Source organism: Colletotrichum destructivum, chromosome 9 (genome assembly GCF_034447905.1).
Source record: "Colletotrichum destructivum chromosome 9, complete sequence".
Lineage (NCBI taxonomy): Eukaryota > Fungi > Ascomycota > Sordariomycetes > Glomerellales > Glomerellaceae > Colletotrichum > Colletotrichum destructivum.
The window spans coordinates 2,423,791-2,441,820 of NC_085904.1; the positions used below are offsets into that span (position 1 = coordinate 2,423,791).

General features: G+C 57.0%; 6 protein-coding genes across 6 annotated transcripts; 2 read left to right on the forward strand and 4 right to left on the reverse strand.

Moving 5' to 3' along the window:
• Positions 1-282: 282 nt before the first annotated feature.
• On the reverse strand, positions 283-3,144 carry CDEST_13857 (Putative peptidase S8/S53 domain, Fn3-like domain, peptidase S8, subtilisin, His-active; the record flags this gene model as incomplete). Its single annotated transcript, XM_062930013.1, has 1 exon — positions 283-3,144. The coding sequence occupies one exon, from the start codon at positions 3,142-3,144 to the stop codon at positions 283-285; it is 2,862 nt and encodes a 953-aa protein (XP_062786064.1).
• Positions 3,145-3,779: 635 nt separating this feature from the next.
• On the reverse strand, positions 3,780-6,620 carry CDEST_13858 (Putative major facilitator superfamily, MFS transporter superfamily). The gene is made up of 3 exons (XM_062930014.1): positions 5,806-6,620; positions 5,418-5,713; positions 3,780-5,327 (listed from the first exon to the last, which is right to left on the reverse strand). The coding sequence occupies exons 1-3, from the start codon at positions 6,121-6,123 to the stop codon at positions 4,085-4,087; spliced, it is 1,857 nt and encodes a 618-aa protein (XP_062786065.1). The 5' UTR covers positions 6,124-6,620; the 3' UTR covers positions 3,780-4,084.
• A 175-nt stretch (positions 6,621-6,795) lies between these two features.
• CDEST_13859 (Putative cytochrome b561/ferric reductase transmembrane, cellobiose dehydrogenase, cytochrome) lies at positions 6,796-8,865 on the reverse strand. The gene is made up of 4 exons (XM_062930015.1): positions 8,661-8,865; positions 7,687-8,489; positions 7,442-7,629; positions 6,796-7,391 (listed from the first exon to the last, which is right to left on the reverse strand). Exons 1-4 carry the CDS (start codon positions 8,698-8,700, stop codon positions 7,025-7,027), a joined length of 1,398 nt encoding a protein of 465 aa, XP_062786066.1. The 5' UTR covers positions 8,701-8,865; the 3' UTR covers positions 6,796-7,024.
• An 848-nt stretch (positions 8,866-9,713) lies between these two features.
• Positions 9,714-10,136, forward strand: CDEST_13860 (uncharacterized protein; the record flags this gene model as incomplete). The annotated part of the gene is made up of 1 exon (XM_062930016.1): positions 9,714-10,136. Exon 1 carries the CDS (start codon positions 9,924-9,926, stop codon positions 10,134-10,136), a length of 213 nt encoding a protein of 70 aa, XP_062786067.1. The 5' UTR covers positions 9,714-9,923.
• A 101-nt stretch (positions 10,137-10,237) lies between these two features.
• On the reverse strand, positions 10,238-12,888 carry CDEST_13861 (Putative myo-inositol-1-phosphate synthase, NAD(P)-binding domain superfamily). Its single transcript, XM_062930017.1, has 3 exons — positions 12,556-12,888; positions 11,539-12,480; positions 10,238-11,461 (listed from the first exon to the last, which is right to left on the reverse strand). The coding sequence occupies exons 2-3, from the start codon at positions 12,291-12,293 to the stop codon at positions 10,546-10,548; spliced, it is 1,671 nt and encodes a 556-aa protein (XP_062786068.1). The 5' UTR covers positions 12,294-12,480; positions 12,556-12,888; the 3' UTR covers positions 10,238-10,545.
• A 3,956-nt stretch (positions 12,889-16,844) lies between these two features.
• On the forward strand, positions 16,845-17,732 carry CDEST_13862 (uncharacterized protein; the record flags this gene model as incomplete). Its single annotated transcript, XM_062930018.1, has 1 exon — positions 16,845-17,732. One exon carries the CDS (start codon positions 16,845-16,847, stop codon positions 17,730-17,732), a length of 888 nt encoding a protein of 295 aa, XP_062786069.1.
• Positions 17,733-18,030: the final 298 nt, after the last annotated feature.

Sequence of the window (18,030 nt, forward strand, 5' to 3'; positions counted from 1 at the left end):
AATGACTACTAAGCTACTTCAAAACAAGTCAAGCTTGGCTAACACGCTTGCGGCTTTCAAGGTTGAACAAAGAAGCATTCCCTAACAGGATAGCTAGATGAGCACATCTGAGGATACAAGACTGACGCAGAACCTGATCCCCGCCAGCTTGAATGAAGTTGCCAGCCCAAATCTTTAGGTTTTTATTTTTCATTTTTTGGCTTGATTACGACCATCAAATACTTCTCATAATCAACACTCGGCCAGCTTACAACCAGAAAACCATTCTGGGGCGGTGTCGGTTCAGAAAACATCCTCCAAGACGTCAATGACGCCACTCATCCAGCTGTCCCAAGAACCAGGATCACTCTCATCTTTAAAAAACTTGAGCCACCTCAGAAGGACTCGGTAGGATCCCTTCTTCAACCCCAGTTCTCTGGCGGCTCTGACGTCCAATATGCTGTCAGACCAGCTTACCTGATAATTAGTATGCGGGAGCCATCCGTTCTGAACCGATATTGAGCCGAGGATGGAGACGCCTGCGACGGTGATGTTCTCTGCCATTGTGGTCTCCGTCAGGTTGTCCAGTCTGACGTGAGGATCGTAACCATACCAGGTCGGGGTGAAGTTGGTGCTGGCGCGGACAATGTCGAAGCGGAACTTTTTGACTGGCTGGAGTGTTGTAAAGTATGCCACGGGATAATCAGAATTCTGAAACGAGAAAGAATGATAGTCGCCAATGTCGACCTTATCTCCCTGGGAGAAGACTTGCGGCGCAGAGAACGGGTCGCGTAATGGTGTCAGGGCGTTGGATCGCTGCGCCCTCGTGATGTTCGACAATCCGACAACGGGCGCGTTGCTATAGTTGTATGCCGGGCCCATATAGGGTATGGTGAAGGTCTCATTGGAAGACGAGACAATGCCAATGAAGCCGGAAAAGATGGGAATTTGGCTGGGATCTATGTCGAACGGGGGGGTCACCAAGAACGGCACATCAAGTGAAGAACCGGCAGGGACCGTAATCCTATCGCCAGGTGTGAACTGGATATTTGCCGAGAACGACTGAGGGATGTAGTCAACCTCCGGGGAACCGCTTCGACTATCCGGGAAGGCCACCGCCCCAGCGGCTGGAATGTTCGTAAAGGTGTAGATAACATCATCGTCTGAGGGGTTGCCGATAGTGAATGCGGCTTCATAGCCATCGACAAGCTTGAACTCCCCTGGGGAAATGGCTGATTTTGAAACGAGCGCCTTGTAGGCATGGACAAGGCCGGCCCCTTGTTGGATGGCAGGGGCCGTCAAGTCAAAGTCCGCCATTCTGACCTGCTTAGCAGTCGTCTGCATGCGCGCAAAGATCTCATCGACAGATAGAGACGGAAGTTGAGACTTGATCAGGGCGTAGACACCCGACACGTACGGTGTGGCCATTGAAGTCCCGCTGACGAATCCGTACCCACGGCTCTTCTCCATGAGGGGCAGTGTCGATAGGATCGTCCCACCTGGTGCGGCCAGCTGAGGTTTGAACGCAAAGTCTGCATTGGGCCCTGTAGAACTGTCAGACATCACCACCTTACCAGGTTGAGAACGAAGGAAACGGGGTTGTCGGAGCTGACCAATGCTGCTAAACATGTTTGGCAAACCACCGCCGGGCTGGTCAACCAAATATGGCTCTTGAGAGTCAACGAAAAGTTTATAGGTGCCCGGTCTCTTAGCTGCGTTGAACAGGGTATCATCAACTGCGCTGCTCATCGAGAATTCCGAACCGTCTGCAGTTAGAAAAGGGCCCGGTGCTGCATGACCCTCGACGAACACATCGTTGATTGTCGGGTCAGGGTATGTGATGACTCTCGTGTAGTTGGCCGCGATGGCATGGGACTGGATTTGAGTCGGCGAGCACGACCGCCCCCTCTTGATGGCGATGATGTAGTTGGATATCGGGCCCGAAAGCTGGCTTGCTGGCGGGTAGTCGGAGGCGGAACAGCCAAAGTTGTAATCGCCGCTGTCCCTATCAGCCCATACAACAGAATACGCGCCCTTCGGAAAGGGGTACAACGACCCGTAGCGGAAGTTGGCGCCTTTGGAGTCCTGAACCCGGTATGTCGGGAACTTGGAGTTCTCGACCGAAGCGATGCCGAGCGCATCATCCGCCCCGGCCGGCAGCTTGATGGAGAACATGCCCCGCGTGCCCGAGTTGCCTGCGGCAGCAATGACAGCCACGCCCTTCGCTTTCAGAGCGGCGACCGCGGCCGAGAGGGGCGACAGAGGGTATCCGGACCACGTGCCGAGTTCGCAAATGGAAATGCTCACGACGTCGGCGCCCGCTTCGACCGACTTCTGCATGGCGGCGACGATGGCGTCATGCGAGGTTGTCCCGTCGCAGCCAAAGACCCGGTACATACCGAGAGTAGCGCGCGGAGCGACTCCCACAAGGCCGGCAAACCTGGAGGAGTTGGGAGGGGCGTCCATCCCGGCGACGCCTGCAACGTGAGTGCCGTGGAACCCCGCGTAGCACCCGGGTCTCGGGTCCGCACTCGGATTCGGGGTGAAGTTGCGAGAGCCGTACTCGTCGCCGACGAAGTCGTAGCCAAACTCGACCTTGCAACCCTTGCCGAAGCAGCCGCCTAAGGCCGGGTGTAGATAGTCGATTCCCGTGTCGATGATAGAGATGCGGACGCCATCGCCGAATATGCCCTGAGCATGGAGACGGTCGACGCCCGTCATGGTGTGCGGGCTGTTCCAGTCAATCTCTGAATGTCGGGGGAGCGAAGACCTTGGCTGCAGCTGCTTTATATCGGACTCGTCCGGAGGTGTTTCTCGCTTGCTTGCTCGTGAGGTTCCCACCGAAGGGCGGTATGGGTGCGTCATCTGCTGCACGGGAATGACATTCTCGACACCATGAAGAGACCGCAGCATCTTGACGTGACCGTCATGCTCGAGGGATACTGACAGACCATAAAACACTGCCTGGTCGAGGAATTTGTAGCGCACCCGGAGAGGGATGGACAGCTCAGTTGCCCTTTGTACGAATGTGTCGGGGCTTGGTGCAATCCCGTCGAGTGAGAAATTCTTGGATAATTCAATGAAGTAGGCTTTCGGCACCGTTTGATAGGCGACTGCAACAATACAGTAAGCCACTGCTCCGGCAAGACGGCGGATCAGGCACATTGTGGTAAGTGGCAATGGCCGTTCTGGTGGTTGTGATATTGCCCAACTCGACTCGAGGTAGTAAAGTAGAAAACGAGTATGAGATCGGTAACTGCTTTCACCATCTATCATCCTGACACTCTTTTGAAGTCAAGGAGATTCTTAGATTAGCTTCTTATCGGTGCTGGAGTAATGCTTCTGGTTCCTCGCGTCTAGAAACTTCCGATTTCCTCAGAGGCCGAACTGTTCTCAAACCTTCCATCCGTTACTTGGGCCCCCTTTTCAGTTCTTCAACCTTTTGGACTCTGAACGAGATCCGGCCACTAAGTGGAACTCGATTACATGGGCGGACAATGACTGAGAAAGATTAGACTTTTGTACATAATCCAGAACCATGTTTGTGATGAACTATTGGTAATCCACATTGCCCACAAGCCTTGCCTTCTCAATTACCAACTCAGCCCCCTCGCGGACGTACATACTCACATGTTGATAGAGAAAAATCCAACATGAAAACCAGACACTCGTTGTGTGGTGCTCGGGCTCGACTACCCGAAAAGCTGGAAAGAAGGCGCCTTTTCTAGGCATAGTACCCGGGGTCTTCGCTGCTGACTGCAGTTGGATACATGGAACCCAGTCAATGCTGCATACCAGCCAAGAGAAGAGCTCAAGCGGGGACCACCCTGGCTACGTCCTTCAGTACCTAGCATAGTATTGTCTATCTAGGATCTAGGCTTAGAAGAAAGGCCTACGGTCTCGGGCAAAGAGTCCCCAACTACTTATACAAGATGGAAAGAGTAGCCTACTGCCTATGCACAAAACCATAGAGCAGATAAGTGGCAGAACCGTAAATAGCACGAGGTATCATTATCTATTCATCCAGTCAATAAGAGGGCCTTGCAAACATCATCCCATGTATGTGTATGCTCCACCCAACCTTCACGCAAGCCGAGGGTCCACATCACCGCCTTTCCTCCTCCTCTACACCCTCAGCAACGACCTCGTCCCCGTCCATCCAGATCTCGTGTCCGTCCCCTTCCCACACGGCCCAGCTCGCAAGGACCCCCAGCATGGCGACGGCTGCCAGGCCCCACCACACAGCGCCGACGACGCCGCCCTCCAGCCCGCGACCGTACAGGTACCCGCACAGCACCGGCCCGACCGTCCGCGCCGCGCTGCTCACGCTCTGGCCCAGCCCATGGATCGTGCCGAGCACGCTCGGGTGCGGCGTGCAGTTGTTGATAAGGATCGTCTGCCCTGGCAGCGCGAACGTCCGGCCGAGCACCTGGAACATCAGGACCCCGACGATGGCGAACCAGATCGCGGGTCCGCCCTTCGGCCCGGGCGGCGGCGCGGCGTCCGTGGTTGGCACGACGGCGAGGTAGGGGACGAGGAAGTATGTTACCGGGAAGAAGTAGAGGAACAGCCGCCACGCTTTTACGGTACCGAGGCGCGCCGACAGGCGCGGGTAGACGAAGAGCTGCAGGGTTATGCCGATGACGCCGAGGATCGCCATGGCCATGCCGACGGACTGCGGGGGCATGCCGAGGCCGCCGGAGAAGCGGAAAGGCAGGGAGGGCGGCGTGGATGAGGTCGGGGTCGAGAGGAAGACGAACCAGAGCGAGTTGAAGGTGCCGACGTGGAAAGCCAGCAGGAAGTGCGCGGCGAAAGTCATGAGGACGTTGCGGGTGAAGATGCGGCGGAACGGCAGGCGGTGGCGGTACCGCGGACGGGGGCGGCGTTTCGGTTTAGGAGTGGCGGACTCGGGGGACATTTCGACGTCGACGTCGGTGGCGCTCGCTGAGCCAGAGTCCAGAGGCGTGTAAGCTGCGTCGCTGCCGCCGCCGCCGGCCCTTCGGCGACGGGCGCGCGCCACGAGGCGCCGGATAAGGGCCGCGATAGCGGCTCCAACGCGGGAGCCCAGATCTGGGCCCTCCTCGCGGAGCGCGTCGTGGGTCTCGTCGAGGCACAACCAGACGGACAACGCGGCGCAGGCGAGGAAGACGGCGCTGAGGAGGTTGGGCGCGGCGTAGGGGTACTTCCTGAGGAAGGCGACGTCGCCGAAAAGAGCTGGATAGCTGCCGGCCGGGTCAGAGAGGATACCGCCGAGGATAGGGCCGACAATGACGCCAATGTTGAAGGTCATGGGCAGGAGGATGAAGGCGCGGGCCTGGAACTTTTTCTCGCGGACGATCTCGCTGATCCTGTCGGGGCGTGAGTGAGATGAACGTTGACATCTTTGTGACCGTGAAAGTCACTTGACCGGGGAAACATAAGGAGGACGGAGCACGTACATGGTTCTCAAAACGCCGACGTTACCGTTCGTCGCGCCGCCGATGCAGCGGAACACGAGGGCTTGCACGAATGAGCGTGAGAAGCCGAAGCCGACACACGAGAAGCAGGTGCCCAGCAGGCCGATCATGAGGACCGTCTTGCGGCCGAAGCGCCTCGAGTCGGCGAGGCGGCCCCAGACCATGGCGGTGATGAACTGCGCCGCGGTGAAGGAGGCGTGCAGCACGCCGGCCTGGCTCGCGATGACCGAGTCCGGGAGGGCCGGGTCGAACCACTTGAGCTGGTAAAACATGTAGGACTGGGACGGGCGTGAGCGACTGGGACATCATTGCGGTGCAGGAGTGTCGTGCGAGTGCAGACAAGAGCATGCTGGGGGGGCCTGGTGCGAACCTGCAGAGACGTCTGGACGAGTGGCTCGCTCAACCTCGTGAGGGTGATGACCAACAATTGCTGCTTCTTGGGCAGGTCGCGCCAGGACACGGGCTCGGGCTTGGCCGGCTTGATGGGCGGCGCGGGCACGGGCGCAGACGGGGGCCGGGAGAGCGGAGCATCGGCGGCCTCGACGTCTGCCGGGCCCAGCATGGGCGTGTCTTCGCCGGCGTCGTTGTCCGAGTAGTAGCCGCTGCCGCCATCATCCTCGCCCTCGATGTCGGCATCCTCATCGCGGCGCTGCAGCGCCGGTTCCTCTTCGGTGCGCCGCGATGACATGGCGTGACAGCCGCGCAAGCGTCTCGTACGTCTCGCCGATGTCAGCCGCTCCCGAAAAAGGGTGCTATGATACGGGCGATATTGCGTGGCCGGGTCTACAAATCGACCTGATGAAGTTACAACGTCGGCAAGTAGGGGAGAAATGCACAACCGTAGCAGTTCTATCGCAATAAAAGCATGTAAGAGAGAGAGGATTTGCTGACTAGGGAGGTGCCGAAGCGAAAGTGGGAACGGTTGTTGAGAAAAGCACCACCAAGTTTATGTCGGGGAAACTCCGACAGGGCGGGATGGGCTCGAGCCATGCGGCACGGCAAAGGCCAAGCAGGCATCCAACGAAACAAAATAAAACAGCCACCCAGAAAGGGCATGCGTGTACAAAGTACAGATACAACGGATTGTTCCTGCCTCCGGTTTCGATGGCGGAGAAAAGCCGTCCAGGCCTCGCGTCTCAGTCGCCGCGTGTCAATGTAACTGTTGTCTAGACCGCTTGACCTAGCCCCGTAGGCACGTCATAACTAAGGCCGATCCCGGCGCCGGACGGTCGGTGACCCACATTTCTTCCAAGTCCGCCGATTCGGTACCGATCGCAGCGATATCGTACGCTCCGCTCCAAAACTAGCAAATCCAACCTTCTAATGTCAGAGGTCGTGGTTTTATCATTGGTTCAAACTTGTCAGATGCGAAACATCCAGATCGCAAGTATTCGTTCCCTGGCGCTGGGCCAGCTTAAAGTACATTGATCGTACAGATAATTCGCTGTCGCAAATCGAGAAGCAACAAGAAGACAATCCAACCGACGCCCGTTTCTGTCATTCACTTTCGTTTTCCGCTTTCCCCCTCGAAACGCCACGAATGCAGAGCACATTCGTACCCAGCCAGAGAAATATGGATACCGTTTGCTTCATACCATTTCCCGCGGCTGTTGCGTTGAGCCCAGGTCGTTGTTGCGGTAGTCCCGGCTGCCACTCCGCTCCTTGGTCGGCTGCGCCGGGTCTGCCACCATGCTCGTTAGGCCTATCGTCTGGCTCTGGTGAGAGGGGGGCTGGTAGGCCGGCGGAGCGCCGCCGTAGGCGAAGCCGCCCTGCGTGGGGACCTGACGCCACGGCTCCGGGTTGTAGCCGCCCTGCGCCTGGCTGCCGAACTTGGCAGGGATCCGGCCGCGGACCCACTTGCCGCCGAAAGTGATGAAGAGCGAGACGAGAAGCATGAGGATGATGAAGGCCGCGAGGAAGTAGTTATACTTGCGATTAAGCGCAAACGAGAAGCCACTATTCTGGTTAGCGTCGTGGTCGGAACAAGACAAAGAGACGGAACACACAGGAAGGCATTGAAAGTGCCGAGAGCGATGACGATGCGACCAAGCCAGATGTGGACCGTCTTGTACGGTGTCGACTGATGCGTCTTCTTGTACTTCTGGTGGTGCAAGAAACCAATGGCGAATTGTGCCAGCAGGAAAGCAACGACGATGAAGCCGATGATCTGGTGAGGAGATTTGAAACCGCGAGACTGACCCACCACCACATTAGCATTCCAGCTGTCGTAACATGGACGACCGCGACTTACACGAGTATACCAGAAACTGGACAGGACTCCGAGAACGAAGCCCACGATAACGATGAGAAGAGCGACGCCCTGATTGAGAGCATGCCATCTGACCATGTTGCCGAAGCGTAGGAGGACGGCGCCGAAGGGAATGAGGAAGACCAAGGAGCCAACCATCAGGATGGCGTGGAAGATGGACTTATAGTCTCTCCGTTCGTCGTTGGCAGAGATCTGGTTCGTGCCTTCGTTGACAGAGTCGGCTTTGAGAACAGGGGCGTCGGCGGGGCCAATGGTGCGCTTCATGTTGATTGTGAAGCGACCAAACTCCTCGTGGAACTTGACAGACGTGTCCATCTTGTTGGAGAAGAAGCCGCCCTTGGGGCCGACGGCGTAGATGGCCTTCTGGTTCTCGTTGGACACGTCAACCCATCCGCCGGGCCAGCTCCTGCAGTGATCGGTGCAGCGGGCACTGAAGAACATGGAGCCGTTGAAGACGCCAGTACCGGGAAGGACCTCCCACTTCATGTGGTCGTAATATGTGGGTTCGTAGTTGCCGTATGCGACGCGGGGCGAAAAGGTGACGCCGTTGCCCGTCTCGTCGCGATAGATCATGAAGATCAAGCTGCCGGGCATGCGGTCTTGGCCGATGCCAATGGCGGCCCAGGTGCGGTCGATGGGGGCTCGAATAGTGACAAAGACATCCTCGCCGCTGTTTTCGGGAACCGTGAAGCCGAAGGCGACATTGTTTTCGGGGGCAACGAAGGTTGACTGGCCCAGATCGGGTGGGTTGGAGGTTTGGGCGAGAGAAGGCGTAGCGAACGTGGCTGCGGCAGAAGGATGATTGTCAGTGGGGTTATTCAGCCAAAATGTGAATGTGAGATCAATCGAGTTCGAGGTTGAAGGCGGGGCCTCGTTCTTTTGTTATCGTTGTCGGCGACGACTTGTCGTCATTGGCCCAACGAGGCGACGCGCAAACAAGCAGCCGGGCCACTCACCTGCAGCAAGAGCAGCACGCCCGAAGTGAGAGAACAGCATCGTCGCAGTGTGTATCTGTCGTCGTGGCGGCGGATGCGCCTGGATGATCACAAGCTTGACACTGGTCGTTTTGGTGTTGGCGATGCAATATGTGGACTGTAAACGAGAGGGAGGGCGAGAAGGGCGAGGAAGAAAGCCGTCGCGGGGGGGAAAGAGGGAAAATAGGGAGGAGGTAGATTACTGCTTGATTGAGCGAAGCTAGCCTTCCGTCTGTCTGGCTGGCTGGCTGGCTTCTGAGAGGCAAAAGGGTACTTGGCAAAGGGCGCAAACGCGTGCAACGAACGGGCAACTCTTGGCAATCAAAAGGTACCTACCTACCTGTCTCTGTCTCAGTGCCTCCTTCCCTTTTGGTTCCTCTCTCTTTCACTCTTTCCTCTCTCTTTCCGTCTTCTTCCCCCTTCCTTCCCATTTACTCCCCATTAACCCCAGTACCTAAGTACCTAGTTTCTCACCTCAGTAGGTAGGTATTTTAGCCAGCCAAGGTAGAAATTTAGATGCAGTAAATACATATATACGTTGCCTCTTCTTTCTCTCTTCTTTCTCTCTTCTTTCCCTCTACCTGAGTGATCGTCTCGCCCATTACCCACTGTCGAATTGATACTTCATGCTTGATTGATCTGGTAATTTCATCACCAGCAGCACCCCAGCAACTGGTCGGGGGCAGATCAGGCACAGTGGAGCTACATCTCCAGCGCCGAGGGGCATGTCGACACCAATCCCCAGCGGCCGCTAGCAGGATGCCCCGCCTCTCCAGCCAATCATCCGAGGTCTTTTACACCCCAAGAACCCTAACTCCCCTTGTCCACTTTCCCCCGTCTGTCTCTCTCGCTCCACTGCTGCGTTGCTTCTTGGGATTTTAGCTTTTCTGGACCGTCTCCACTCGCACCCGCAGATTTGAGCTTCTGTACCTCTGTATTCGTAGAGAGTACCGGGAAAAAATCACTGACAGGCCGCCATTCCCGCTTTTCCCTCGTCAATCGTCAATCGTCCCTTTTTTTTTTCTTGCTTCGGGGAAAATGAGTCTCCACGCTCTATGGCCAGCCGACATGGCGATTGCCAGACAGTTTGCCCCGGCTTGAAACATTCTCCGGATTTTCTCTTCCAAGAGAAACACCGCGACAGGCAACCCTTTACGCGTCCTCTCCATCTTTCCTCGTCAATCCACTGGCCAAGGGAAACAGAAATGCTAGGCAGTTTTCGACACTCATCGAGAGTTGGCCAACATGTCGCCACATGTCTGGATGAAATTACCAATGGCGACGAACTGGCGTATCTGGGCGATGACTTTCACGAACATTAGTATGACCCATCGTTGTGCTGCCGAGCGTACCACAGACCATGCCACCCCCTCTCACGTAAAAGAAAAGGCCCATGGCGCGGAGACGAGAGATGGCCATCGGGAACAACCCTGCCTTGTGCCAAACCTTCGCTCTTGATCGACACACGTCCGAGGCCGGGGATGGAAGGGGCACTCAGTAATCCATGATACGAGAAACAAAACACACAAACTCTGTGACATGTGGGAGGGACAATGGAGGTGCGGTAAAGACGGGCGGTGTTGTTGTATTTTCTCTTTCTAACTATAGGACAAACCTTGTAGCGATCGGCTGGGGCGTGTTCCGCCTCCAAAATTCGAATTCCAAAAATCCAAAGAAAAGCCCATTGGCATGGGCAAGAGAACGAAACAGAGCTCGGAGTCGCCAATCCGTCTCCACGGGTGCCAGGGACCTTGGAGGGTGGCCCGTCTCAAAAGCTCACCGAGGCAATCGTCCCCCGGAGCTCAGAGGCCAGGCATCCCCATCCCCCGTCCCCCCTGGCGGGCTGGCTTCTCGGAGGATCCAAAGATCAGAAGAGCTTATGCTCGAGCGTCATCTCCGACTCGGGCTCGAGGCCAACGCACGCGCGGAAGATATTGGTCAACGCGGCGCGCTGCTTGCTCAGCGCGTTGACGACGGGCGTCCCGGGCGGTGTCAGCGGCGCCTTGAGCATGTAGCTCAGGATACTCAGCACGCTATGGAAGCCCTTGAAGTCGTTTGTCGACGCGGACCCCGACCCCGACGTCGCCCTCCACTGGATGCGTGTCATCATCTCAGCCACGAGAACGAGGTCGATGATGAGCGGCGACGCCAGCAGTGAGTCCTCGCACACGTTAAACAGCGAGATGGTCTGGTGACCACCCATGAAGATCTCGGCGTAGTACTCGTCAAGCGCCCGCTTGTTGTCGCCCACGGCCGGCATGTACTTGATGACGACGGTGTGGTCCGGGTGCTCGCCCTCCTTGTACAGCACCGAGTTGGCTTCGACCATGTCGTCGACGACGTTGGACTTGGAGATCTCCTTGGATCGGAACTGCTTGTGCGAGCTAAGGTTCTTGCCGTCGTTGTTGCCCAAGTGGTTGTAGCTTGCGATGGACGTCAGCTTGATGCCCGCGTTGATGAGGAAGTCGACGAGCGCCGACTTCATCTTGGTCTGGCCCGACTTGAAGTCGTCGCCGCCAATGAAGGCCCCGTGCCGCTCGGCCAGCTCGATCGCACCGGGCACGAAGGTGTTCTGTGGCGACCCGTTGATGAAGGGCACGCCCTCGAGCGTGCAAGCGACGGAGAAGACAGTCGAGGGCGAGACCTCCTCGTGGCCCTCGTCAATGGCCCGAAGCAGGTTGTCGGCAGTGTCGTTGACGCCTGGGATGATGTCGGCGTAGCGCTCCGTGTTGGCGGTCCATTGGACGATGACCTTGTCGAGCCCGTTGGCCTCCTTGAAGTCGCTGTTTCCCCCCCCTTTTGTCAGCACCATCACCACCACCTTTTGGTTCACCAGTCCTTTGGTCCACCACAAACTTACCGGATGTCCTTGCGGATCTGCTCGACGTGGGCCGTGCAGGCCTTGCTGCCGGGGATCAGGTTGTCGGCCCGGTCCTCCTGGTTGGCGGCGATGAAGTCCGGGTAGTAAATGCTCGGCAGCGGCACCATGTCGGCCATCTCCTTCCTCAACTGGGCCTTGAGGGTCGGCTCGAGCACCTGGGCGCGGTCCATGGCGTCGGCGAGACTCATGCCGCTGATGTCCCAGCCGCCGATGGCGAGGTCGTCCGGGTGGACCATGGGCACGAGGTCGTGGAAGGGGATGTTGACATCGCGCGCCGTGTCGGCGTCGGTGCCAAGCTTGACGGTAGAGCCCATGATGACGGAGCCGTAGTAGTTTGCGGCGCGAGGCCCCTCACGCGTGTCCCAGGCGAGGCCGCGGCGGTTGGCGAGGATGCCGGCGGTGACGGTGGTGCCGTTGTTGCCGCCCCAACCGACGAGCATCATGCCGACACGGGGCACGTTGCGGTCCGTCTTGAACTCGTAGACGGTCTCGGTCGGGGTGGCGACGTACTTGCCGGCGGCGTCGCGGGCAACCTTTGTGGTGCGGTAGGTGTACTTTGACAGGATCTCGGCGTCGGTGTAGACGACGTTGGGGGAGTTGACGGTGAAGAGCTCGCGGTGCTGCTGGTTAGTAGTAGTCGTGGCGGTGGTGGCAGCAGCGCCGTTGCCGTTGGGGTGGGGGGAGGGTCCATCTCCGTGCGCGGAGCCCGAGTCGACCTCTGCATGGGGAGCCATGATGATTGCCTTTTTGAGGTGTTCAGAGGTAGGGCGCTGGGGAAGCGGCGATGTTGTTCAGGGTTCAGGTGGGTGTTTGGTTTTGCGCGTTAAAGTAGGAGGCAAGGGTCTTTAGAGATCCTTGACCGAGTCCGCTGAACCTCCGGGGGAGGCAGAGCAGCGGGCTCCTGCGTACGGGTGATGGACCCTGTTGAAGCGTTGTTGTCAGTACTGCCCATTTCCCCCCTATATTGTGTTGTGGTGGATGTCCAGAGAGACTTACGAGTTGAGGAGGTTGGAAAACGTCTTGACGACGGGGTGATCGCGACTCGTAAGCGCGATCAGACAATGGGGTGAGGGTTTTGTTGGAGGTGTGGTTTTTGTTTTGTCCGGTAAAGTGAGAGGATATCCTCGATTGTATTTTGACCTTTGACAGACTTGTTTAAGGATGACGACGGGTGAAGAGAAGAAGAAGAGAGTCGTCAGAGGGACGGGCGAGAACGGGGAGCGTGGTTCAAATAGTCGGTCCAAAGGGGAGGGAGGGGGTGGGGTGCCCACGCCCGGGACGCCGGGGCTGGGGGATCGCTTGTCAGGTCCGCTAGTCGCGAACCTGGAGCTATGCCACGTCGGGAGCTGCTAGCCGTCCGTTTTATTTTTTTGGGGGCGGTGAGGATGGGGGTCCGTATTGTATTGTTAGTCTATGCAGTTTCGGTTCCCCGGGATGCGACGGCGATAGATAACGGGGGCAGGGTCTTGGCCGCGTGTGCGCGTAGATGGTGTGATTGCATGTAGGACAGGACGAGGAGCAGGAGGAAGGGAGGGGTAGAGTGAGTGAGTATCTTGGTGGTGTGGTGGGGGTTCTTTTCGTGTGTATCTCCTCCGGTTGAACCGTTGGACACGCGTACCTGGACTCGGCTGGTCTGGCGAGATGCAGAATGCAGAATGTAGGCGGGTGAGTTACGATGTAGTTGGTCACTATGGCGGGAGAGCGAAAAAAACGAGCATGCCCTCTAGATCTGGCCACGTCGGAGACGCAAGAGATAAGCTCGGTTCGAGATTATGCATTATCTGGTCTCTTTCTCGTTCCGACGAACCTGTGGCGCACTCTCTTCCCCTTTCACATGCCCAAGTCGCGCGAGAGATAGAGGGGGGGGGAGGGGGAAGGGGGACGGTATGGGCAAGGCACCCTATCTTTCTCGGATGAGAAAAGCCTCACACGACACATCCATGCCCGTCCTCGGTTGCCTTTGGGCTGTGGCACAGGGCCTGTTCTGCTTCCTCCGATGTACCGTCTGAACTGTCCGTGTGGGGAGACGGCACGCGAGCGGTGTTGAGTGAAGACGTCAATCACTCTTCATCTCCATCCTTCATCATTGTACTCACCCGTCCTCCGCTTCAGAAAGCTGTCGACGTTGTTGTTCGAGATTGGGATGGCGGGGCACTCTGGATCCCGCACCTTGAAAGCTCTCCCCCCTCCCCTCCCCCCATGTTTCTGGAAAACGCCAATGTCACTGACGAGCAGGGGGGGCGTCGAGCCGGCTGCCGAAAGGGGCATGGAGGGGTCGTCGTGACGGCCGTCTGATTGGGCCCGAGTCCGTGAGCTCCCCCGGTGACCTGGTGCCCGAGCGCTTTTCTCACTTTCGGCCACTGGCAGTTCGTCACTGTTCTTCGTCTGCTTCTGCTGCTGCTGCTGCTGCTGCTGCTGCTGTTGCTGCTCCTCTTCTCGGCGGCGTCGGGGCGGGTTGCTCGGCTCGAGGTGGGGCTCAAGTGCCATCAATGTCATTGTGCCTCTTAGTCGCCCGCCCGGTTGACACGTTTCCTGGTCTAATGGGCGCCGCCGGGGTTGGCATCATTAAACTCTCCTGGATGGCCACTTTCACTCGGTTATGCATTTCGAGTTTCGTCGGTTGGTGAGCTGTTCCACAGACGCCGCGTCCATCCGGGATCCCGCATGAGCGTGTCTGCGGGACGAAACAGCCCCCCCTTCTAGGGCCCTGCGGAAGCTCTGCGCCAGTCGATTATCCGGACCCTGTCGTGAGAATTGCGTCGTGGTCTGATGCGGCCTCGTATGGTGAATTGGGTTTTTCTATGGAATGAGAAGCCCTAGTGTTGCCTAAGAGCGCCTCACGCCCTCGGTTTCATTCCTCTCCCGTCGATTATGGAGGTTAATTCTAGTCATGGCTCAATTTGAACGCTTCAACTTTTAGAGTCTCTGCGAAGGTGCTACGGCAGGCAGTCAAATGTCGTCAAGTCTGCGGGACATTTCTTGATTGATTATCGCCGAGTACTCAAAAGAACCCTCGGACGCGCCTGTTAAGGTCAAGCGACGAGCCATTTGGCTGCTCTTGACCGCCATTACCAGCAAGGGGGGGGTTCGACGCTTTTCGCGCGATTGGGCCTACTGCTTTCAGGGGGAGAATCCTGCAGTCGAACGGCGAAGCGAAACAGGGACCGGACGGGATGTGAAGCGAGGAGACCGATCCTCCTGGACGGAAAAAGAAGTAAAGAGACCTCCAAGGTTGCCGCGATTCCCGATGTCCTTTCCGATCTCGGCCGTGCTGATGCTACTCTCTTATGCTGGTTTCAGAGTGTTGGGACATGTTATTGCCCCGGTTGCTCGCCGAGACCCACCCGGAGATGCGGAGACCGCCGGGGCCACGACTTCCGCGCGCCCCCACCCGCAACATGAGCGTTCATCAAATGCACAAATCGGCCTTCCGCAAAGAAGTAAAACGCTCAACACTGGACTCACTTCTAAACTTCATAATACGAACGGTTACTGACGGGGCGGACTTGTTGCATGTATAGTATTCCTACAATAGCGCTTACAATTCCCACTCAAGTGTCAGAGATCACCCCCCACCCCAAAATAGAGGGTATGTCTGTCATCCACTTGCTCCCTTTAGCTAGAAACTGTCAGTTTTCTTTCAACTATGGCAATGTCATAGTCAGAGTAATGCCTGAAGTTTTCTGGTCAGTAGGTGTGAATCAGCCTCGATGTTCCGGAGGTATGGTAGGTGTAAGGAGAAGAAGTGCATCGAGGGAATCGCGTTGGGACGCGTTCATGCAGGCTTGATCAAGAACTAATAGGGTTTTCACCGTACGTATTTCCCTTCTTCTGTCTTCTTGAGAGATATGTAAGCTTTTCACTAGAACACATATTGGGTCTGTTATCTCAACCACGATACCGTAACTAAGTTGTGTTGCGATAACCGATGTGACCTCTGCATAAACAAGACAGTCGTCTATAGTCAAATGACTACCGGAGGACTTATATCAATGTACCCAACTTCCTACGCTCCTCCAGCCTTTACCTCCAAATCCCGGGCTTCATCCTGGGAAATCTCTGCCCAATACTGCATGAACCTGTATAATGTTAGAGGCACAACCTTGGAAAAAGTTTGAACACCAGCAGGGAGGGGGGGTCTTACTTTTGATCGTCATTTATGGTCACCATCTCCTGCAGCTTGTCTTCCGTCACCCCCGGGCTGTTCTGCTCCACATCGAACATCTCGTCCTTCCACGGTCATACGTAGTCGTAGTCACCCTTCCGGCTTGATAGGTGACGGAACAGCCGCCGCAACCCGCTGCACCCGAAGAAATACTGCTGGTTCGCGCGAGGGAGCGACAACCGCCGCACGAACTCGGGAGGAAGAAGGCCGGGATATCTCGCTTGAAGCCATCATATGCACCATTATACTCGCGCCAGACCGGATTGTTACCCTGTCAGTCGTGGAAGAGTCTGCACGAAACACCAAAGTTATTCCAATCTTTCGTGATACCGCTCAGCCGATGAGTTAGAACCTGGATGGTAGTACTGGTGTTCCAGTCGTGCTGCACCAACGGCCCTGGATACAGGCAGTATAATAGCAACGCAATCTGCAGAGCAATGGGGTATTTTTCCAGACGGATGTCGAAAGTCGCCAACCATCTTGACCAAATAGCTCTATGATCACTTCGCTGATGGGATGATGATTTCAAAGCCTCTCTTGAAGCCCAGGAAGGAAGTCAAATAAGCTCTCGGAACCCTTGTCGGGCTACGTCCGACAAAAGTCCTCGTCCGTCGAAGGCTCCAAATATCTCAAAGAACGCATCTCTGCTTCATTTAGGGGGGGGGGGGGGCAGTTCACCAAATCGGACGGAAGGTTCCTCCCCATAAACATTCTCGAGGATCTACATTTCGTGGATGGCATGTTGGAGAAGTCACCGGACTTGTTCGACACCGGTACGGACCTCGCCACTTATATGCTTCAGACCGTAAGAAAGCTCTTCCACATCGCATCGTGTCACGTCGACCTAGACGCAGGTTCTCTCAGGGCTTTCATGCTTCGGGTTCAAGACCATTTGTTCAACTACAGCCGCCTTCCTATACGATTCCTCGCGGTTGGCTGCTTGGCCACACTGCCAGCACTTCATCCTTTCCAGTCTTCTAGGGCCAAAACCCTTAAGTTTGGCACTTCTCAGTGGTGCCGGACTCACTTGGCCTGAATCCTTTCCGTATATATCAGAGGTCGTCGTTGATATTTCCGTCATTTAACACGCCGTTCCCAACCTACCTAACATCTACCCGCCATGGCACCCAACAGCAACCCGCCGCCCACTTACCACGTCGTGCCCCGCTTCGACATAGCCGCAAAGGGCGGTGCCCTCGAGCTCGGCACCGTCGTCGAGGACCTGGTGACCCTCCGCCCCCTGAATCGGGAGTCTGTCATTCCTATCCGCGCGGGCATCCGCTACCCCGCCGTCACGCACAACGGCTTCGCCGAGGGCCACGGCGGAATCTGGGCCAAGGCCCTCGTTTTCCAGGGTGCGGGCGTCTCGGCCGACGCGTCGGCGCAGCAAGGAGAGCAGAGCACGGGGGCGTGCGATGCGCTCGTCACGAGCTACTTCGACCCGGACGCCGACTACGTCGCCCGCACGCTCGCGTCCCGCGACGTCGACCGCTACTTCAGCGCGTCCGGGTTCGAGAACGACGTGTTCTTGGTCACGGGGCTCAAGGTAGCCAAAAATCTGCGGTACAGTGCGACGGCGGGGGCGACGCGCGCCGTCGATGCCGAGGCCTCCGCCGTTGTGCAGCCGAATACCGGTGTCGCGGTGGGGGCCGGCGCGGGTGGGGCTGCCGCCGACGAGCACTCGGTGGAGTTCGAAGCGGACGACGTCGTGGTGGGGTTCCGGGTCAGCCGGTACGCGTACGTACCGGCGTCGCGGAACCCGTTTGGCAGGAAGAAAAAGAAGCTGGTAGGCACGGATTACTTGGATAACGCGAGGATGCACGGCGAAGGCGGTAGAGAAGAAGTCGAAGTCGAAGTCGAAGTGCCCCGGGCGACCTATGAGAGAGTGCCTATTGAGGAGGAGGAGGAGGAAGCCGCGCAGAAGGAGGCGAAGACATCTGGGGGGCTAAATGAGCTTTGGGTTATCCCAGCAGAACTGCGAGGCAGTTCGGTCCCAGGAGCTGTCTGACATCAAGGGGTCTTGGTTATCGAACGTCAGACGAGTGTTAGAGAAACATTGCGAATGGATGAGCGACAACAAAGGCACTTCAAAGAATTGTTCAGCCAAATTCGATGTTGACCTGGTGAATGACGAAAGAATCAAGGTTGTAAATGAAGTGAATGTAAGGGACATATCCTTGCGTTTCTGTAAGGCTTTGACCTGATAATCCTGTTTTGGACCTTTGCACACATACGCGTAATCGACTTCTTCCAAGGGACCGAAGCTCAGGGCGATGGAGGTGTAAATTCACCTCCGAGGAGTCCCG